General features: G+C 40.1%; 1 protein-coding gene across 1 annotated transcript in view; it reads right to left on the bottom strand.

Annotated features, from left to right (window-relative positions):
- znhit6 (zinc finger HIT-type containing 6) overlaps window positions 1–21,821 on the bottom strand; it is a 32,258-nt gene extending 10,437 nt beyond the window's left edge. The window contains exons 1-8 of the mRNA XM_061684326.1: window positions 21,634–21,821; window positions 20,942–21,007; window positions 19,106–19,212; window positions 17,468–17,553; window positions 12,094–12,197; window positions 2,752–2,820; window positions 2,474–2,554; window positions 2,313–2,393 (exon numbers count right to left, since the gene is read on the bottom strand). Of these exons, the coding sequence (XP_061540310.1) occupies window positions 2,313–2,393; window positions 2,474–2,554; window positions 2,752–2,820; window positions 12,094–12,197; window positions 17,468–17,553; window positions 19,106–19,212; window positions 20,942–21,007; window positions 21,634–21,725 (686 nt within the window). The 5' untranslated portion in view covers window positions 21,726–21,821. The remainder of the gene's footprint in view (window positions 1–2,312; window positions 2,394–2,473; window positions 2,555–2,751; window positions 2,821–12,093; window positions 12,198–17,467; window positions 17,554–19,105; window positions 19,213–20,941; window positions 21,008–21,633) is intronic.
- Between the last annotated feature and the right edge of the window lie 1,857 nt (window positions 21,822–23,678).

Genomic DNA, 23,678 nt, shown 5'->3' with positions numbered 1-23,678 from the left:
AACAACCTATAAAACAATTTTTGAGCTGAGAATGAGTAAACACGGCATACGTTACCTAGTAAGGAATACATATAGCACAACAAAGAGGCATTTCTAGTTCATAAACTTCATTATATCAACGGAAGTCACAGAAAATCTATAAGCCATGCCCCTCGGACTTACGTCACAAGCAAGCCAGTGGCGACGTCGTCTGCCTCTGATCTTTTTGACGGTTGTTTGTCAACTGTGAAAATCAGGAGATATTGTTCGAGATTTGTAGCGTGCATGTGTAGGCTACTTGATTGACACAAAAACTCTGAAGCCTTGGATCAATGCAGCGGTTCAATGGCTTTACCAGGTGCATGATTGAAGCATGGACTAGTGCAAAATCTGCTCGTGTGACAACTGCCAACACAGAAACAGCAACGAATACACACACAAATCCTTTCCAAAAAATTTTAATATCAATAAAGTTTAATTATTTCCATAATTACATTCTAAATAATATTAGTCATTCGAACTGCTCTAAGTGCTAGAGGACTCTGCATCTTTTTACACAATTGTCCAAAAAAAAAAAAAAGTACCGGCATTACCAGATAACTAGCAACCCTTTAGTGCTCAGTGTCAATGTCTTTCTGTCTCCAAAGTGTTCTCTGTCAATTGACTGTCTGTTGTTGTACTAGAGCGGCTCCAACTACCGGAGACAAATTCATTGTGTGTTTTTGGACATACTTGGCAAATAAAGATGATTCTGATTCTAAAGAAAACTAAAACATTTTCATAGATTATAGATTCAGGGCCCACAATTTAAAGTATTTGTTTATTTTTACATAATTTGGGCTTCCAGCTAATAAAACACACGGAATCAGGAATTCAAGAAATTTGAATACTGTGAAGAAATCACCATTTACTTCTCAATTTTTGTAGAAAAAAAAATAATAATAAATTAGGGTCACACATTAAATCAATCAAAATATGGTACTTTCAATACGATATGTTAATCTTCAATACTTGGTTGGGAATCCCTTGGCTTGAATCACTGCCTGAATGCACCGTGGCATTGACCCAATCAGCACCATTGCCTGAGAGTTACGAAAGCCCAGATTTCCTTGATGCTTTCTGTCAGTTCTTCTTTGCTTTCGGGTCTGGTGCTGAATGGGCTGACGCCGCTGACCTTTGTTTTAACCTTAACGCCGGTCATGTGTGTCATGTAGATTCAACATGACACACATGACCGGCGCTATATACCTACTGGGTGCGTGCCTTTAGCGTCCTCCTTCACGCTCACCCTACGCCCTTTACGGCCACATACTGTCCTCAGCCACGTCTGCTTTTCCTCTGTATAAGCAGCGTGTCGGCAGGAAATGCTCCCAGTCAGTCAAGCGGAGCGCTCATCACACAACAACATTTATAGATTTTTGAACTCTGCGCACACATAAGGCGCGCCGCATTATAAGGCGCCCCGTCCATTTTGGAGAAAATTTAAAACTTAAGTGCGCCTTATGGTCGTGAAAATACGGTACTTCCAAATACTGGCAAGCTTTCACCTGACGTACCTTAGACAACAATTCTTTTCGAGGATTGTAGACAAAAAAAGAAAACAGACTTTGCTGTGAAAATGAGAGTGGCACATGCCAAGGTGAAAGGCAATCGCAAAATTCACATTAATTTACCGTACATTTTTATGTGAATTGAATTATGTTTTTTTGTGTGAAGTTCATGTTTGTTTGCTTTTGTTCCTTGAACACTGATTTTGTGTTCAACTGATGCGTGGTTCATTTTGTCCTCTATTAAATTTACATACCTGATTTGAATTTAAAATAAACCATTTTATTTTTCCAATTATGAAGGGTTTGATGAACGCACGCATGAAACTTACAGGGTTCAGGACCTCCAACAAGGTTAAGAACCCCTGGTCCAAAGTGTCTTATTCTGTTGACTTCAGCCAAGTCGGTATTGTAAATGAGAATTTGTTCTCAACTGCCTTACCTGCATGAATAAATGTTAAATGAATAAAATAAATATAAAATGACCCTTTTTGTTTATCAGTTTTTCAGAGAGAAATGCATGTACAATGTGCTGGCTTCATCATAAAAGTGTCTGTTGATTAACCCCAAATACAGTTAAACTGCTCTTGCAGGCTTTTCGTGACATTTTTGTAGTCACATTATAAAGCACAAGCCATGGTCCTCAGAGAGCTTCCGCAGCATCAGAAGGTTCTCATTGTTCAAATGCATCAGTCAGGAGAAGGGTACAAAAGACGTTCCAAGACATTAAATATATGGTAGAACCCAGTGAAGAAAGTCATCATTTTTATATCCATTGTAGCTCACCTGACTGCGTTTGCTTTCCATCCTTCTGCCTTCATAAAAACATTGACATCCTCAATTGGGGCTAGCACATACCTCTTCAACCTGAAAAATATATTCATATCAACAGTGTGTCAACACTAAGCTACGACTAAACTCTTTTAATCATCCAAAAAAAGGCTTACTTCTGGCGTATCACAGGGTCTGACTCTGTCGGGTGTATAAAAGGCATCAGGATCTGTTCTAGAGTTAGCCTGTCACACACCCTAAAATAAAATACAAATATATACCGGTATATTGAGAAGACAAATGTTAAAGAAAATACATTTGGTATATGAATGCCAACATTTATAAAAGTCATAAAGGTCACTATTGAAAATACTGATATAGTAGACTAAGATTGCAGACCATAAAACATCCGCAGTTAATTATACTTGCATTGGAATTTGGTAGTGAGATTTACCTTTTCTGGCTGTATTCTGTACCGCTCTGTGGGAACACAATCTTCAGGTGCCAAAGAAAAAGTTTTTCTCTACATGAAACAAAGTAAAATAAATTTTAGTATATTTTATAAGAGAGTCCTGATTGATTTCGCTACAATCACACATCAAAACAGTCTCAGTTTTGCCAAATCCTTCAGACCGCAATAAATTTAGACTTGCTTTATGGAGACATCTAGTATTTTATTTAGAGAATAATTATAGAGCATAAGAAATCATAGAACATGATACGTGATTAAGATGAACCAAACAGTCTTTTGATAAGATGGTCAGTATTATCTGTAAAAGCAAGAAAGTTGTTTTGTTTTCAAGTTAAAAAATGAATACTGCACTGTCCAGGACTGAGTAATAACTGATTCAGACTACAAGACCAATTTGGTCTTTCACGATTGCACTGTCAGAGTACTGCCATAAAATCTTGCCGTATCTCGGGTAGACAGTGGCAACACTGCAAGACATGTACCTTGTACCTTGACATGTATTTTTCTTCGCTCGCATACACTACTACAACGCTTTCATACATAATTCTGAAAATATTCCCATAAACACTACTGCAAAACTAAACACTATTGAAAGACTTGCATAAACACTACTGAAACGCTCTCATACAGAGTACTGAAACACTTTTGTACAAAATACTTAAATGCACTCGTACACGCTATTGAAATGCTTTTGTACATACTACTGAAACACTTTTGTACACACTACTTTAGTCAACAGTGTGTGTGAGGTAATCCTCAATTATGTTCCTGACAGCCCCTCATAGTTTGTCAGGTTCACGGATGAGTCAAACTCAGCCGTCGTTACACAGAGCACGCTGCGTCCTCGGCGGGCGGCTGAACTGAGAGTTTCCATTACCGGTTGTATGGTGGCGTCTCCAAAGTGATATGGAGCAATGCTATTAACTAGCTAATGTGCAAGGTATGGCGGCGCCCTCAAAAACAGGTAACACTGTGTTTACTCATTTGAAGAAGTACCACCACCACCGAAGCGATTATGTGGAAAGCATAAAAATGTGAGCGCAGTCAGTACACCCTGTCACTCACTGCACAGCACACGTCTCATTAGCAGTTAGCCACTGCTAGCGGTGAGGCCACCAGACCAAAGCAACTGTGTGTGTCATCATTATTCAGGTGGGGTAAAATGACAAAACTTGTTAACCTGTATTATTATTAAAGATGATGGACTTTTGAAAGTAGTTATAATAGAATCACCAATAACAATAGCATCATAACTAGAAAAGGATAATGTTTACTAGGCTTTACACAATCATGATTTTTGGGGCCCATCACCGATCAGAGTTTTAAAAAAACGATAACTGATCAGAAGACTGAGCAATGTGTCTATTTAAATGTGTTGTTCATTTATTGTATATACTTGTGTACTGTATACTGAGTATGTTCAAAAGTATTATCGAGCATTTTAGACAAAAGGTAAAACAATGACCTCTCGGGGACATTCAAGGATTGGCCACTGAGATAAGTAAGTTTTCAGCCAGGTCAAACCAACATTACAACACGACAGAAATAATGGGTGCTAACTTTGTGTAATTAAATTACTTTATTGTTATTAAATTACTTCGCACACACCGAAACTTTAGAGCATGATTCAACAGAACACCAGCATGTTTACGTACAACTGTAGCACTAGCTTGCTACGCTACATAACGTTTTGTTGCCTGCTTCAGAGTGGTATCGTATTAAAAGTACGTGAACATTCCTCAAGCAATCCTTGAATTAAAGTCCTCTCTCGAGTACCAGTAACCAACAGCACGTTTTTCAGCATTTTGTTCTTATAATACACACAACGCGATGCGTTGTTGTTGTCGTCGCCATGGTAACGAGTGTATCTGGTAGCGTTTGTTGCATTTGTTGCGCTGTTGAGTGAAAATTGTTTTGCCTTACTTGCTTAGTATCCCAATATCATGTTGGGGTTACTCTTTTAAATATTGACTATGTGGAGTGTTGTTAAAAGAAATGTTAAAATGTTTAACTACTATCCAGCTGCTTTAGTTTTCAGCACAGATGCTTTAAAACCAGCTATTCAAAAACTTTATATATAACAAAATCCTATAATCGAGATTGGACGATATGAAAAAAATAATCATGATCTTTTTTTTTTTTTTTACAGCTCGCCCACCACTAGTTGCCAGTCAATCGCAGTAACATACATTAATCCCATAGCATTTATGTTTTGGATTTGTTGATCCACTAGCATTAAAAAAAAAAAAAGAATCCCCACCCTCTCTTTGTTCTGTATTGTTAAAAAAAAGAAGTGACATTGGTAAAAAAATAAAATAAAAAGCTCCACTTTTGACATGGTAACTTTGTAGCAAATAAAATAACAGCTAATAGTTAGTCATGAATAACTGGGTCTGGGAGGAGTTTCCCCACACAACTGTAGGTAGATCTAACAACTTCTGTAATTCCAAAGTCAGAGGACTTTAGGTGCTTGTTGGCAAAATTTCCTCTTTATTGCGTCAGTGTGTGTCTGCATATATCTGTTGAGGCCTTGATGTGTTTCTACATGCAAGAAAATGAGGGTGAGGCACCAGGTGTGATACCATTATTCTGTTATTACAGCAAATGGAAACTATGCACTTCACGAGAAAAAAAGGGGGCTTTTCACAAAATGTATTCAGTTATTTAAGGCAAAGTGCAGAGTGCACACCTGGGATAAGTGCCAATGCCACCATTCATTGTCAAACAATGAGAGAGCAGATTCAAAAGTAAAAACAAGAGAGATATTAATATGGAACGAGCTGCTGATCAGGATGCACTCCCTTGCACAGGTTATTTAAATAACTGAAAGGTCTTGAGTGTAAGGTAATGAGCTGGTTATATAAAAGTTGATGATAAAATGTCCTAAATGCTTAAGATGCGTTTTTGCTTGAGATGCATTCAAAAAAAAATGAACAGATGTGTATAAATATATAACCACATCAACTGCTTGTTTCAATAAAATGAAAATGCCTCTGTTGAAATCAACCTACTTTACGAGATGGGAAAAAGACTATTTTACTTAAAAAAGGTAACATGCTTATTATGAAATATTTTATTAAAGATTTTGGTCTTTTTAACATGAACACAAAATAATGCTTGTAAAATGTTTTTTTTTTCCAGTTGTAATGAATATTTATTTTTTTTAAATCCAAATGTCCCTTTAAATTAAATCCTCAAGGCAAAGAGAAGTATTTGCAATTTAAATGTAAATAGAAATGTACCACCACGATTGGTTAGATTTAAAAAGTGTCTTTAAATATAAATAAATATTCATTAAAATAGTGTTTCTTCATATTTTAAAAAAATGTGTTGTGTGTCCCCAATTGCATCACATTGTTTGTATGTCATATGCTTCAGCTGCTGCTTAGGTAATAAATTTTCCCATTAATAGTAGACTTCCAAAATGGGTTTCGGTTTTTGTTTGGGGCAGGAGTACTTTTGTTCATATGGGGAAATAGTGATGAGCTTGTTTATTTGTTTAATTTTCTGTATTCTCAATACATGTTCACTGTTCTCAGTTAAAGACCCTGTAAAGAGATTTTGACAAGCCACCGAGAGTTTTGCTAACAACCCTAATTAGATTTAAAAATAATAACAATAATAATCACCAATGAGGCCAAAACCACCTGTCCTCGACCGGACCGGCCAAGAGTCCAGTTATTAATGTAGCCACCTTTTGAGAAATTTTTGTTTGTGGGTGTGCGGGGAGATTTTTCAATTGTAAAATATGTGCCTTGGCCCCATAAAGGTTGGAAATCACTGCTCTAGTCAGATGTATTCTAATCAGTCAGGTCAAACCAACGTTACAACATGACAGAAATAATGGGTTCTAACTTACTGTAATTAAATTACTTTATTGTAATGATATTACTTCACACGCACCAAACCTTTAGAGCATGATTTGACAGAACACCTGCATGTTCGCTAACAACCGTTAGTGGTAGCATTAGCTTGCTCGGCTAAATAACGTTTTGTTGCCTGCAGTACCGTATTAAAAGTATGTGAACATACCTCAAGCAACCCTTAGGCGAACGTCCTCTCCCTAGCACCGGCGACCACAAACACGTTTTCCCCCATTTTGTTCTTATAAACACACGGCGCTATCCATGATTGTTGCCGTCGCCCTGGTAACGAGTGTATCCGCATGCGTTTTAGTTGACAAGATGAAGCCCAGTGATTGTAAAAAAACGGGATGCGGTGGTATGGGAATACAAGCTTTTATTGCAGTAATCTGACATAGTGCAATCGTGAAAGACCAAATTTGTCTTGTAGTCTGATCCGGGCATTACATGTTGTCTCTCTCACACTCCCGACATGGTTTTTTAAGTAAATTTATTTGTGGTCAGATATTTACAGTACTACGTCAAAAGATACACGACAAGGCTAAAAATAAACTAGCTTTTGGATTCAAATATTCTGTACACGACGGCGACGTGGAGTAAATGTCTTTTTCTCGGAGGATCGGCGTAGTATGACAAAGCTGATCAACATAAAATGCTAATTATCGGCCGATATCGATCAGACCGATCAGATCGGTGTAAAGTCTAATACAAACCAACTGAAAAACTTGCCAAAACCACAAATTACTCCAAAAAACGATCCATATTATTCTTACTGCTAAATTTACTCATTCACAGCCAATATGTCAGTGATGAAATATGTGACTTGTATGTTAAAGAATGTGATTGTCACTTTCGACTTGTCCCATCAGAGGTCGCCATTGCGAGTCACTCATGGGTTTTCATAAGAAACGTTTTCGCTGTATTATTGCATGTTTAAATTACACTCCTTTACAAAGGTTACTTGAAGGCATTCTAATCTGTTGTAAGGTTCTGATTTGTTTGTGTGTGTAGTTACAAAACAGATACAGAATGAAAGTTCAAATATGGTGACCTTGCATTTTGACTTTTTCCCTTTATTTTTCCACCCTTATTTCTCATTTTAATATTCATTGTACATCATGTGACCCTGTTGTGGACTTTTACATATTTTTGGAGGAGAATATCGGCAGTTGTTGTTTTGTGCGCTAAAAGGCAGCATTTTTGCTGCAGCCCCGTTTTTTTGTTGAGCGGCGCTCTTGGATTGCCTGCGAAGGTACATCTGCAAGGAGTAGGAATGCGAGGAGATTCCAAATATGTTCTGGAGTAGATATGGAGAGGATTGAGAGTCGGCGCTAAAAGGCAAAGTGAAGCGAGAGAGAGACGACTAAATGGAACTGGAGAATTTAAACAATCCTTCTGTATGTGGTGGTCCCAATAGACAAACTTTCGGCTGTTAGATAACTACAGTTGCTGTGCAAACGTGAATGACGTCATTCTGTGATCATGACATCTGTGCTAATACTGGTCAATGAAGATTTCAATCTTGCTCCTCTCTCATTTACAAACCCCAAATCCAACGAAGTTGGGCAGTTGTGTAAGACGTAAATAAAATAAGAATACAATGATTTGTCGATTTCCTTTTACCTCATAATCAATTGAATACACTATAAAGATATTTTATAATCAAAGTAAGCCAAGCAAACTAACCTTGAGTAAAAGACACTTACACACACACACACAAGTGAGAGACATGAAAACCCTAGAATCAGCTCTATGTCAGAGTGTGCAGCATGTATAATGTCCGTCGGCAGCTGGACTTATACTTTTTATATAATGTACTTCATGCATTATAAAAGAAAGTCTATATATAGCTTTCACAATTTAAGGTGAGGTATACAATTTCATACCATCCCCTGTGTCTTCTTGGTGTTGTGTGAATAAGGCCCTGTTGTGGGTGGTTAAATGATAATGAGCTTCCATTTGTGTAGACCTTTTGAAACTTCAAGGTACTCACAGCGCTTTAACACTGCCTGACGACCACTCTACCACCTGAGCCATGCCGCACGCATGCTAATCTGGTGAAAACATCCCAAAATTAGACAGACAGAGACTAACCAGACATTTTACCGAGGACATTCTCCGGGTACTGAATACATGGGAAGAACAAAGCATTACGAATAACAGTATAAAACCACATCAACTATATACTGAGTCTCAATGCTACCATTAGGGATTGATTACAATATTCTACTCACTCATAGCTTATTTGCGATTAAAACATGCTGCCTTGTTCAAACATTCAGAAAAGGAGCAACAGGAGGGAACAGAAATTTGACAAGAGCATCTTTATTTCAAATGCGCGGCCAGGGATGACACTGGGACATGAAACCTCTTAGCCAATGTAGCTAAACAGTATAGAAAGCTCCCAGCCACACTTGTGTAGTTAGGAGGGGGGGGGGGGGAAGACAAAAAAAAGTTCATGTTTATGTGGCTACATCTTTGGTGAAATGTTGATGAGCCACACAAATTTATGGGAAAGAGTAGACTCAGGACAGAAGTGAGTATTTGCGAGCAACAGTATGGTTTCATGCCTAGAAAGAGTACCACAAATGCATTATTTGCCTTGAGGATGTTGATAGAAAAATACAGAGAAGGTCAGAAGGAGCTACATTGTGTCTTTGTGGATCTAGGGAAAGCGTATGACAGAGTACCCAGAGAGGAACTGTGGTACTGCATGCGGAAGTCTGCAGTGACAAAGAAGTATGGTACAATGATACATGACATGTCTGAGGGCAGCAGAACAGTGGTGAGGTGTGTTGTAGGTGTGACAGAGGAGTTTAACGTGGAGGTGGGACTGCATCAGGCATAAACTCTGAGCTCTTTTCAGTTTGCAGTGGTGATGGATAGGCTGACAGATGAGCATAGACTGGAATCCCCGTGGACCATGATGTTTGCAGATGACATTGTGATCTCCATTGAAAGCCGGGAGTAGGTGGAGGAACAATTAAAAAGATGGAGGCATGCACTGGAAAGGAGAGGAATGAAGATTATCTGAATTAAGATTAATTATGATTGATTGTTATTATTAATTATGATTAAGAGTATATGTGCATGAATGAGAGGGGGGGGGGAGGGAGAGTGAGGCTTCAGGGAGAAGAGATAGCAAGGGTGGAGGACTTTAAATACTTGGGGTCAACAGTCCAGAGCAATGATGAGTGTGGTAAGGAAGTGAAGAAACAGGTCCAAGCAGGTTGGAACGGTTGGAGGTCGTGTCAGGTGTGTCATGTGACAGACGAGTCTCTGCTTGGATGAAGGGCAAAGTTCATAAAACAGTGGTGAGGCCAGCCATGATGTACGGCTTAGAGACAGTGGCACTGAAGAGACAGCAGGAAGCAGAGCTGGAGGTGACAGAAATGAAAATGTTGAGGTTCGCTCTCGGAGTGACCAGGTTGGATACAATTAGAAATGAGCTCATCAGAGGGACAGCCAAAGTTAGAGAGCGCAGACTTCGATGGTTTGGACACGCCCAGAGGAGAGATAGTGAGTATATTGGTAGAAGGGTGATGAGGATGGAGCTGCCAGGCAAGAGAGCTAGAGAAAGACCAAAGACGGTTGATTGATGTCATGAGGGAAGACATGAGGGCAGTTGGCTTACATGGAAAAGGATGACACGCTGTGGCGACCCCTAACGGGACAAGCCGAAAGGAAAAAGACTAAATGGCTAAATCTTTAGCATTGGATATAGCCAACAAATAAGCAACTCTTCCCTGTAAGTCAGGCCTAAATGTTATGATGAATTTATAAGAAGAACAAATCTTTATTTTACTATTAAACTGTTAAAACGAAAAACCATCAATCACAGAAGAATATTAATATTGAATATTGGATAGCGGCTCGTGCGTTAATGAAGAATTCAGTTAGCTAGCTGTGAGAACAAATGCAGGACACATTGACCGTTGACACTTTAAACATACGTCGCTGTAATAAATACGCCTGATTCAATTCGGCACCAAGTGGCAACAGGTCGCTTTCCCCGATGCGCCGCAGCTCGGAAAGCCCATGAGCCTGACTGCTTAGCCAGCAACGGCTGGGCGGCGATTGAAGCATCTTACGACGCAGGGGGAAAACTAAACCACACACGGCAGAATGACCGTGCTCACTTTAACTTTTATCAGGAATGGGTTTTGTGTCTTGACGAAGGCAATTTTGATTTTCCTGCGTGGCGATCGTGGGCAATATTCACTTCGCCACATCCTGTTTCAATTAGTCTTTGGCGAGGTAGTGAACGGGCAGCGCAAACCCTGGTGGCATTCTAGGTGACCAATTTATACAGGGAATTTTGATTCGCACACATTTTAATGTCTTTACCTATCTTAAATAAATCTTCTTTTAATGTGAAAAAGCAATTTGGGTGTGATTTTTAAACGCTTCTTATTCATTATTTGAGTTCTTTTTATTCTAATTTAAAGGCTGCCTTTAATCATCCTACAGTATTGCGTAGAGACTTCTTGCTTGAGTCAGACTCAGAAAAGCTGACTCACACTTATTTTCCACTAGGCCATTTATTTTATTTTAACAGTGAGTCATTATTTAAATTGCTTAACTGGTGCCCAAAATAATGCCCATTGAATTAAACCCAGCCATAATAATCAGATTACGTCAAGGTCTCTTCACTTCCATCTGGCATTATCTGTAAATCAGTAAATGGTGCTCGGCAACTCCTTCTCAACAGTCATACACAATCCTGATTCTCAACTTTGGCAAACTACTTAACACCAGGGTAACACATAAACGGATAACTTGCACCAATTTTGGTAAGCTACTTTAAGGCTCAGTAACAAATTAACAGTTAACTTATGTCCTCTGCGATTGGCTGGCAACCAGTTCAGGGTGTACCCCGCCTCCTGCCCGTTGATAGCTGAGATAGGCTCCAGCACTCCTGTGATTCAGAAAATGGATGGATTATGTCCAAATGTTCAAATATAAAATATTACTCTGCACAGTGTAATGTAAGGGCTCTATGGCTTAAGAGATTCTAAAGGTTGACTGTGTGCCTGAATGTGTACATTGGTCAATTGTGTGCTCATGGAAGCACCAAAGCTGCAGGCCTCACGCTGGAGGATGTTAGTCATTTCAAGAGTAAGCCTTCATGTAACCGTGAGGGTTTAGCAAGACTGCCATCATGTGGTTATGTTGATTAATAATTTAATCCACCAATTTGACTTAACAAATGTGTTCTAAAGAACGGATTGTGACAATTATTATCATAATTCAAATATGTTCTACTTGCTTAACCCCCAAGAAATACCAGCGTTGTTTTTCCAATGCTGATACATATGTAAATAAGCACTAAACATAGATTTGAAAAGAAATATGGAGTGTAAAACCGCAGCACAAAACCACAAATAAGTACAGTAATAGTGATGTGTATCATGTGCCTCTGTATGAAAAGTATGATAAGTCAGCGTGACTGCATTCTTACCTAAAATTGAAGATGGTAGAGTTTTCCTTACTCTTGGTGAAGGTGCTAGGGAGGGTTCTCAACGTGATGTTCATCTTTCTGGCATTTACTATCAGCTTCTTCGCCTGAACAACAAGAGCAGGTATTAGAGATTAATGCACACAATATAAATTACAGATCTGGCCTACATTACAGGGAGAAAATATATGTAATAGTGTAGTTGTAGGAGAAGATTAGGTAAAACCAACAAACAAACAAAAAGATGGCACAGCAGGGAGATTGTGACAAAACCACTTACTTTTTGTGAGATAGGATCTATGAGAAAGTCTTGAGGAGATTTTGTTGGGACCAAATGTTGGCTGACATTTCAGTTTAGCGGAAAAGACTGTGGGTGGATATAGCCTTCTTAGACAAATATGTCTAAATACCAAACATCTGCTTTGGATCAAAAAACCTGACTGTGTTAAACTTTTAGTGTCTTCACAGATTAAAAGGGCAAATGACTAAACTTTCTGGTGCTCATTTATCTTATGGCTTCAGATTGGAAGACAATGAGAGATGGTCAAAGAGATGTATTTTAAAAAGAGGGCTAGGTAAATCTACTACCAGATTAGTGAATTTCCAACTGTCTGGAAGCCAAATCCAAAAACACGTGCCAAGCGTTTATCTGCCTCTCTCTCTCTCTCAGAAGAAGACGAAGAAACTGCATTTAAATAACTGATTGATCCCTGAAGCAGTCATAAGGGAGTATTTAATTAACCCAAGACTTGACACAAGTATGGGGTTGCTTTAACAGGCTCACAGGATCTAAAAGAAATTGATATCTAGTACTGTAACGCAATTTCCATCCATCCATCCATTTCCCTACGCTTATCTGAGGTCGGGTCGAGGGCTCAGCAGCTTAAGCAGGGAAGCACAGACTTCCTTCTCCCCAGCCACTTCGTCCAACTCTTCCGGTGAGGGTAGGAACGTAGATCGAGAGCTTTGCCTTTCAGCTCAGCTCCTTCTTCACCACGACACATCGATACAGAGTATGCATCACTGCGGACACTGCACCGATCCGCCTCTCGACCTCCCGCTCCCTTCTTCCCTCACTCGTGAACAAGACCCCTGAGATACTTGAACTCCTCCACTTGGGGCAGGATCTCCTCCCTGACCCGAAGAGGGCACTCTACCCTTTTCCTACTGAGGACCATGGCCTCAGATTTGGAAGTGCTGATTCTCATCCCAGCTGCTTCACACTCAGCTGTGAACCGTTCCAGCGAGAGTTGGAGATCATGGCTTGGATAAACCCGGCTGCGCCGAGAAATTCTATCCAAAAAGGTAATGAAGAGAATCGCTGGCAAAGGGCAACCTTGGCAGAGTCCAACTTACACTGGAAGCAAAGCAGACTGACTGCCGGCAATGCGGACAAAACTCTGACACTGGTCATAGAAGGACCTAAGGAGTGAGATCCCCCTAAAGTTGGAACACACCCCATGGCCCCCCTTCTTCTTCTGAGGGGGACCACCACCTCAGTCTCCCAGTCCAAAGGCACTGTTCCCGATGTCCATGCAATGTTACAGAGGCGTGTCAACCAGGACAGTCCCACAACATCCAGAGCCTTTAGGAACTCAGGGCGGATATCATCCACCCCTGGGTCCCTGTCACCGAGGAGCTTTTTAAACACCTTGGTGACCCTCAACCCCAGAGATGGAAGAACCCACCTCACAGTCCCAAGACTTTGCTTCCTCATGGAAAGGCATGTCGGTGGAATTGACGTGGTCTTTGAAGTATTTGGCCAAGCGACTCACAAAGTTCGTAGTTGAGGTCAGCAGCGTACCATCCCCACTACAAACACTGCTTCCCCCTCCTGAGACACTGGATAGTGGACCAGAATTTCCTCATTGCTGTCTGGAAGTCATTCTCCATGGCCTCAACGAACTCCTTCCACACCTACACCTACCAAAGCAGAGTTCCACTTGGCCAGCTGGTACCCATCAGCTGTCTCCCACCGGCCAAAAAGGCCAAAACGTACGGCCAAGGCTCCGGTTTGCCGCCTCAACAATGGAGACATGGAACATGTCTCCATTGTTGATGGAGACATGGAACATGTCTCCATTGACATTTTCCATGTCCCCCGGACGTGGGTGAAGTTCTGTCGGAGGTGGGAGTTGAAAAGCAGACTGACAGGGGACTCTGCCAGAGACCCTCACAATACCTTTGGGTCTGCCAGGTCGGACCGGCATCCTCCTCCACCATCGGAGCCAACTCACCACCAGGTGGTGATCGGTTGACAACTCCGTCCCTCTCTTCACCCGAATGTCAAAGACATGCGTCCGCAAGTCCAATGACACGACCATTAAGTCAATCATCGAACTGCGGCCTAGGGTGTCCTGGTGCCAAGTGCAAATGTGAACACCCTTATGTCTGAACATGGTTCATGGTGTTCCTCCCAGTCACTGTCCCACCGATCTCAATCATTTCCCACGTGAGCGTTTAAGTCCCCCAGCAGAACGAGGGGAGTCCCCAATGGGTGCACTCTCCAGCAACACCTCCAAGGACTCCAAAAAGGGTCAGTATTCTGAACTTCTGTTTGGTGTGTAGGCACAAACAACAGTCAGGACCCATCCCCCCCACCCGAAGGCAGATTGAGGCTACCCTTTAATCCACTGGTGTAAACCCAACATATAGGCAGCGAGTCAGGGGGCAATAAGTACGCCCATAGCTGCTCGGCGCCTCTCACCGTGGGCAACTCCAGAGTGGTAAAGAGTCCAACCCCTCTCAAGATGACTGGTACCAGAGCCCAAGCTGTCTGTGGAGATGAGTACAACTATATCTAGTCGGAACTTCTCAACCTCGCACACCACCTCGGGCACATTCCCTGCCAGAGAGGTGACATTCCACGTACCTAGAGCAAGTTTCTCTATCCAGAGATCGGATCTCCAAGGTCCCCATCTTAAGACAGCTTAATATGCACCCGACCCCGTTGGCCCCTCCCACAGGTGGTGAGCTCATGGGAAGTGTAACGTAATCGTCAATGTAATTTACAAAGAATGTTTTATGATCAACATTTACAGTATATAAGCTTGTACAGTTCCATGAAAAAGTATTCGCCCCCTTCTCAAATTATTATTTGGTTGTTGTTTTTTTTGCATAGTTTCTCCACTTTAATGTTTACGCTCATCAAACAAATGTAACCCAGACAAATATAATGATGGCCGCTTTAACGTAATAACTGGTTGGGCTATCATCAGCAGCAACAACTGAAATCAAGCGTTTTCTATGACTGGCAATGAGTCTTTCACATCTCTGTGGAGATATTTTGGCCCACTCTTCCTTGCAGAATTGGTTTGAATTCATTAAAAATTGAGGGTTTTTGAGCATGAAAGGCCTTTTAAAGGTCATGCCACTGCATTTCAATTGAATTCATGTCTGGACTTTGACTAGGCTATTCCAAAACCTCAATTTTGTTTTTTAAGTAATTCAGAACTTGACTTGCTGGTGTGTTTTGGATCATTATCCTGCTGCAGAACCCAAGCAAGTGCGCTTCAGCTTGAGGTCACAAACTGATGGCTGAACATTCTCTTTCAAGATTTTCTGTGAAAAAGCAGAATTCATGCTTCCATCAATCACAGCAAGTTGTCCAGGTCCTCAAGGAGCCAAGCTGCCTAACACCATCACACTCCCACCACCATGTTTGATGTTATTTTCTGAAATGCTGTGCTACATTTATGCCAGATGTAATGACACACACACCTTCCAAAAAGCTCAACTTTCATCTCGTCAGTCCATATAATATTCTCGCAAAGTCTTGGATTCATTCCGATGTTTTTATTCAAAAGTATGCTGCGCCTTTATGTTCTTTTTGGTCAGCAGTGGTTTTGGCCTTGGGAACTCTGCAATTTTTGCCCAGTCTGTTCCTTATTGTTGTTTCATGAACACTGACCTTAACTGAGGCAAAGGAGGCCCGCTTTCTAAGTTGTCCTGATTTCCTTTGCGGCCTCCTGCATGAGTCATTGCTGTTCTCTTGGGCTAATCTTTGTAGGCCCGCCACTCCTGGGAAGGTTCACCACCGTTCCATGTTTTCTCCATGTGAGGATAATGGCTCTCCCTATGGTTCGCTGGAATCCTATAGCTTTAGAAAAGGCTTTTGTAACCCTTTCCAGACTGATAGATGTCAATTACTTGATTTCCCGACTGTTTTGTAATTTCTTTGGATCGTGTCATTTTGTTGCAGCTTTTTCAGATCTTTTGTCTGACTTGATTTTGTCAGGACAGATTCTGTTTAAGTGAACAGGTATGGAGGCAATCAGGCTTGGGCGTGATCAGTGAAAATTAACCAAAAGTTGTTATTAGTTTAATTAATTAATGTTGTTTCGTAAAAAAAAACTGCATCCTTTTCAAAATTATGCATAAAAACTTGCTTAATATGTGGAACAGCCTCCTTAAATAAGCTGCAAAACTATTGTGAAAATGACACACAATAATGATGTGATTATCTTTAAGGTTTAGGTGTCACATTGAAAGATTAGTATTCAGCCTTTAAATGTTTGTTTAGTAGCATAAGTTGGGAACAAAACAATTTACACTCCAAATTGGACTTGCTGACCTTATAATGAAGAACTGCAGTAACACAGCTTTACTAAGACTAGAAGGCAGCGTCGGGCAAGTTACGCCACCATATGTGAATGGATTGTGGATGCCTGGGCTAAGGTATCTGCTTTGAATGTTGTTCGAGCTTTTGCAAAAGCTGGCATCATTGCTGAACAGCCCCCCGGCAACGAGACTGACTCAGACAATGACGAGAGGGAACACGGCATGTTTGATGGAGAACTTGCAAAGCTGTTTATTTCGGATACAGAAGATGAGGACTTTGATGGATTTGGATTGGATTGATAAAAAAATAACATGAGTACATTGTTAAATACGTCAATGAAGTCCAACCGAACTCACGGTTTACATTGTTAAATACTTCAATAAAGTACAACCGAACTCAGTTTTGCTCCCGCTGCCTTCTTAAAAACATACGCTAGCATGCATAACCTAGCGTACGTTTTAGCGTGCATGCATGCGACCGTATGTTTTAAACTAGCGTATGTTTTACCATGGCTGCGCCCAATAATACGGTGCGCCTTATGTATGTGTTAAATACAGAAATAGACCCTGTAACAGACTGCACCTTACGGTGCGCCTTATGATTGTTATTGTTTATTCCTCCCTATTCTTTGAACTTGCAAATTAAGATGAAGGGTACATTAATATAGTAAACTGAAACACAGCAAAAAGTCTTTATTCCAATACCTGTTCTCACTTTAAGTTTATAATAACCTATTGAGCATCTAAAGTACACTACCTGGAGTTTAGCAGAATAGTAAATGTTTAACCAAAAAAAATTAAAAAAACAAGGGCTTACTCTCATCGAAGCATGAGGAACACGAAGGAGATTGTCTCTTTGTGCACCGCCAGCAAACCTTCCTGTATCCTCCAGAAACCTGTAGTCTACAGATGAGAACGGAACAGTAAAAAGCTACTTAGTTAATAGAAAATTAATTAGTTCAGAGAAATAAAACAAAATCTGAACTATGTGACATCAATCACGGAGTACCACAAGGGTCTGTTCTTGGACCCAATTTATATTCATAATGTACAATAATGACTTTGTAAATGCATCTACCGGTAAGCTATTCAGAAGTATGTTATTTGCCAATGATTCAACATTGTTTTTATTCATGATCAAGCAAAACAGTGAGTGCTAAATTATGAGTTGGAAAAAGTAAAAAAATTGCCTTGATATTAACAGATTGTCACTCAGTGTTAAGAAGTCAAATTGTATATTATGACAGAATAAAAACTTATCATTAAAAATAGATTGGCTGTAAATTTAACAGATAAATTTTTTTTTTTTTTAGGACAAATGATTGATGAAGATCTTACCTGGAAGTCACATATACTGTAAATTATACAAAAAGAAAAATTGCGAAAGTCATCACGATATATAAAGTCAAATTTAAATGATCTAATATGCCTTATTAACATAATACAATAAAATATTTCGTTTGATGAGGGGGGGGGGGGGGGGATAAATTAAGATGATCTGCATCCGAGGACACAATGCTATGGATTAAAGTATTCCGGTGTGGTGCTGGAAATCCGTTGTATGATTATTATTATTATTTTATTTATTTTTTTTTAAACTGGCGGTCCAAAGTAATTTAACAAAGAAAATTCCTTTTATCAATTTATATATTGTAATTTCAAATAAAAAAAACAGCATGTGCAGCATTATTATAGCATAATATAATATATAATAGCACGCCTGCTTAATATTTGATTGCACACTCTTTGACAGCCTCCACACATTTCTTTTATCCATCTATAAGCTTTTTTGCACTTCTCAGGTGGTATTTTCTCCCACTGTTTCTTTGCACTTTGTTCAAGCTCTTGAACACTTGTAGGGTTCTTTTTCCAGACGGCAGATTTCAGCTCCCCCCCAAAGATTTTCAACTGGATTGAAATCAGGACTCATTGCTGGCCAATTTAGAACCTGTTTTCCCCTTTTCAACCATTCCTGTGTGCTTTTGGATGTGTGCTTTCGGTCTTTGTCTGGTTGGAGGACCCACAATCTTTGCCTCAAAACAAATTTTCTTACACTGGATAAGATACAGTATTTCGCTCTAAAACCTCTTGGTAATTTTCTGATTTCATGATACCTGTGATACAGTCAAGGCCTCCAGTACCAGATGCAGCCCCACAGCATTATGGATCCTCCACCATGCTTGACTGTTGCCAGGCTGTTCTTTTCCTTAAAGGCTGCATGGCACCGTCCAGAAACATACCGTTTGTGTGCATTGCTAAAAAGCTCTATTTTTGTTTCATCTGTCCATAAAATGTTGTTTATCATTTCCTCTTTTGTACCAAACAAGTTCTCTCTTGAAAAATGTTGTTTCACTTGATTCATTTTCTTCAGGAGACATTCCACATTTAGTGCCAATAATGGTGAGGAGGACTGTATATAAAAATATATAAATATCGTGAATAAGGACAAGCTTACCACTGAGTAGAGTAATTTCATCAAATTGAGAGAGGTTCAGGAAGGCGGTTTTGTTCCGAACACCACTGCATCTTGATTCTTCCTTGTGTTTCTTCACACAAAGCAGACTTGAAGACACAGAGACAAAATCTGTTTCACATTTGTGTGACTAATAAGAATGTAAAAAAAAAACTTCAATTTGAATGTGACATTGCATGATACCTTTGTCATTTCTCATTCAATTTAAGATAGAATTTTGTTTTTTCATGCCTGTGTACGACAATTAAGAATGTTAACATGTTATTTAAAATTGTTATTTAAAGGTTTTGTGAATAAAGTTGAGTCGGGTGACTGTTTGACAATGGAACAATTATTTCTATTTTCATTATTTCCTAAGGGGAAAAATAGCTTCCAAATACAAACAAATCAGAGAGCTACAAGCCTCCCAGATTTTGTTCAACCTTAGAGGTGCCACAATGTTTTAAAATATTTTTATATTGCATAGATACCAAAAATAGTTTGTTCAAATGTGAAAAAAAAATAATAATAAATTAAAAAACCTAAGCAAAAGGAATGCTGACTGATTAAGGCTTAAGGGCAACCTCGGGTGCCCAACAATTTCAGACATGACTTTCAATATGCCATCAGATTTTTGAGGATTAGGTGCTTAATGTTTCAACATCAACATAAATCAAGGAATAGACCACAGATTGTTGCCAGAAGCAGTGGCATGTTATTTCAGGCCATGAATCAAAAGAAATAGAAACAACAAATACATGGCTCTGTGCCAGTAAAAAATATTGTGTTAAGTAACGGTGAGAGGTATCGCTATAACACATATTACATTACTGCCATTTTTTCCAAAAAAAGGGAAGATCTAGTCTGAAATTATTAGTCACTCGGGCAGCACTGTGATTGTGAAACACATGTATTAACCAGTCGAGAAGTTCTGGGTAAGAATCCTGTCACAGGCCCCCCAGTTAGCATGTTTATCCCATGCCTGCATGGGTTTTCTCCAGGTAGTCTAGCTTTCACCCACATACCAAAAATGTGCACATTGGGGCCGACACTCAGTTATTCAAAAAATGTGAGTGTGACTGGTTGTGTGTCTACACGTGCCCTGTGGCTGGTGACCCATCCAGGATGTAACCTGCCTCTCGCCCAAAGTCAGCTGGGATAGACTCCAGCTCAACCGTGACCCTAATGAGTACAAAGAACTATAGCAAATGAATGGAACAGTCACACCTGGCTTCTTCAGACATAGATGGAATACAATTTTTAACACTGAATGAAATTACATAATCCTATCCAAGAGATAGAGCAGGAGGTCAGAATAGAAAAAACTCACCTGTTGGGATAAAATCGACCAACCCATCCTGCTGGGTCAAATTAACTACTGTTGTCTTGGTGCTATAATAACCCAGCAACAAATGGGGTTATTTTTGATCCACCAGTTTTGAGCGCGCACACTCACTCTTCCAAACATTTTTGAGAGGCTGCCATCCAGTTGTAGGTCCCAGAGCATATCCACCTTTGTTCTGCAGGGTTTTCTCCTCTTGACCTCTCAGAACTATGACCTCTAGTACCCCACATATGAATGAATCCATTCTTATGCTGTGAAGTTAGTTAGTTATTGTCAACTTCAAAAACAATGACTTTGTCAAAAACTGTGGCGCTCTATGGGCCCTTCACAAAAATAAAGTTTTCTGAATCTGAATGTTGTGCACCTTCAGATGTCTATGTAGCCACAGTCTCCAAGGCACCGCCCCCAGTAATACCACTCCATTGCTGTAGCATGCAGCGTAATTGCCACCCAAACCCCAAAATGACAGTTTGCTTGGCTGTCAATGTTCTTACCTGCATGAATGTGTGAGGCAGGCGGGACACTTGTATTTGGCCTCCCCGAAGCCGCACACACCACAACTGTTGGTAAGAAGGCAAATTAAATCACAAAACCAACAATTTATCCATCCATCCATTTTCGGAGCCGCTTATCCTCGCAAGGGTCGCGGGAGTGCTGGAGCCTATCCCAGCTATCTTTGGGCAGGAGGCGGGGTACAAACTGAACTGGTTGCCAGCCAATCGCAGGGCACATACAAACAAACAACCACACGCACTCACATTCACACCTAGGGGCAATTTAGAGTCTTCAATCAACCTACTATGCATGTTTTTGAGATGGAGGAGGGATTGAACCCCGGTCTTCAGAACTTTGAGGCAGACGCTCTAACCAGTCGTCAACCGTGCCGCCACACTTTATATAAGATGTAAATGCATTTTTTAAAATTGTATATTTAAACGACAGGTGATGGAACTAAACACTACGCGCTAATGTTTCTCGCCGGTGTCACCGGAAGCAGCTACATTAAGCGAACGTGCTAACGATATAGTTTCATAACTTTAAACTCGTTTGGTAACGAGAACATATCTGGATCTCAATGTGCTGTTAGTAGAATAGGGGTGTATATAACTGTTCATTGCAAACGCATTAAAGCGGTCATTAGTATGGAAATATAGAAGTTCAGTCTTAGTTTGAATTCCGCACTTACTTCGACAGAGAAATCTTTCTTTTCGTCCCCCTCATTTCTTCGTCCCGACTTTTACTGTCGGTTGGAGTCTCCTGAAATGACATTCTATGCATCGATGGGGAAACGCCACTTTATATTACATGACTAGTAGCCACACTTGAGCAAAGCTTAAAAACAAACAAAACCTCTTCCGCCGGTGAGCGTGCGGCTTGTAGTAGAGCCAGATCCGGTTTAACATCTGCTCTTTAGCGCCTCCCAGTGCCAGAACGTGTTTATGGCGTCCCGAGAGTGATTAAGACAGCTTTTTTGTGTTTATTTACAAAAGATGGCTGTTCTGTTATGTGAAAATACAATATTCTGCCTGAAAAATATCCACATGCCCCAAAGTGGAAGTGTTTCCTTTGGAGTATATTGTTTGTACAGCCGCCATGCTCTCACAATTAATCCAGTCGACTGAAGTTCATGGTACTGCCTGTGGATGTAATGGTGGAAACACACTAGTTGAAAAGCAAACAAACAAAAACACACAGCAATAATAGGTTGAAATTTGATAATTACAATTTTTACATTTAGCCTGATTTAGATTTGGTTGATTGGTAGGTTTGATTGGTGCAGGATGTTGTGGTTGAATGATTATTTATTTTAGTGTGTACCAATGTTCACATTAATTTCCTTCCCTATCTTTGTTAGATACCTGCAGGCATGTACATCGAAGATGTCCTTTTGCTCTGGATGAGGAAAAAGTGCCCATTTTGCTGGGCCCTTTTTTTCTTCATTTATTAATATTTAAAATATAGCTATGACCATTCTGTCACCAAGTCTTTTGATATCTAATGGGAATTTATCTGACTTCTTGTAAGAATTCCACCAGTTAGCTCTCATTCAGTGCTGAGTCCCAGCCACCAGGCCAAACAGGTCTCCTCTGATTTGCAGCATCAGACAGACAAGAGTGTGTCCAATCTTTGACATTGGTGCAAAATTAATCCCAATACAGTACTTAACTTTACAGCACTATTTCCTTAACACAAAGGACACTCACAATAAAGAACATCCATGCATAACACAAAGCCTATTCATTTTGCCTTTGTTATCTTTAACAGTAGAGAAGGAGAGAGATACAGACAACCAAAAAGACAGAGAATTTAAACATAGTTTTACTATTTTACAAATTTAACAAGTTCACTGTTATTATTTCAATTAAAAATCTCAATTATTTAGATGTGAAATCTTGAAGAAAATAAGAATGACCACAAAGATCCATCCATCCATTTTCTGAGCCGCTTCTCCTCACTAGGGTTGCGGGCGTGCTGGAGCCTATCCCAGCTGTCATCAGGCAGGAGGCGGGGTACACCCTGAACTGGTTGCCAGCCAATCACAGGGCACATACAAACAAACAACCATTTACAAACAACCAATTAATGCATGTTTTTGGGATGTGGGAGGAAACCGGAGTGCCCGGAGAAAACCCACGCAGGCACGGGGAGAACATGCAAACTCCACACAGGCGGCACCGGGGATTGAACCCGGGTCCTCAGAACTGTGAGGCTGACGCTCTAACCAGTCGCCCACCGTGCCGCCTGACCATCAAGATATTACAGTAAAATGTCAAGAGTTCTCACTATAAGGTGTTGAAAATAAAAGCAATCTCGTAATTACAGTAACCTGGCCAAAACTCTCTTCTATTAGAGAGAGGTTGTAAAAATCTTCCAGGAGAAGGCACCATGAAGGGTGCTCTGGTGAAGTAGCTGAACATCCTCCCTTGCACCTCCTTTGTAACTAGGTGTATTTTATAGAATGTACTGGATGCTTAATTTATGATTCATTCTGAGCAAAGGTTTTAAATTTGAATATTTTTGGGGGGATTATTTATTTGTTTGTTATTCCTTTGTTTATGCAATTTGATCATTTGAGTTACCCTATTTGATTAGACTGTGTTGGTTGCGAAGACAAAAGCCAGTGCTGTACTTCATTCCCTGGCTAATTTAGGTTAGGCACATTTGCAAATATAATATTAGGTAACGTAGTAAGTAATGCAAGTACTGTATGCAGAGGTAATACTAATGATT

The sequence above is a fragment of the Phycodurus eques genome, chromosome 8, assembly GCF_024500275.1.
Source record: "Phycodurus eques isolate BA_2022a chromosome 8, UOR_Pequ_1.1, whole genome shotgun sequence".
NCBI classification, from domain to species: domain Eukaryota; kingdom Metazoa; phylum Chordata; class Actinopteri; order Syngnathiformes; family Syngnathidae; genus Phycodurus; species Phycodurus eques.
This window is presented reverse-complemented; position numbering and strand designations above follow the sequence as displayed.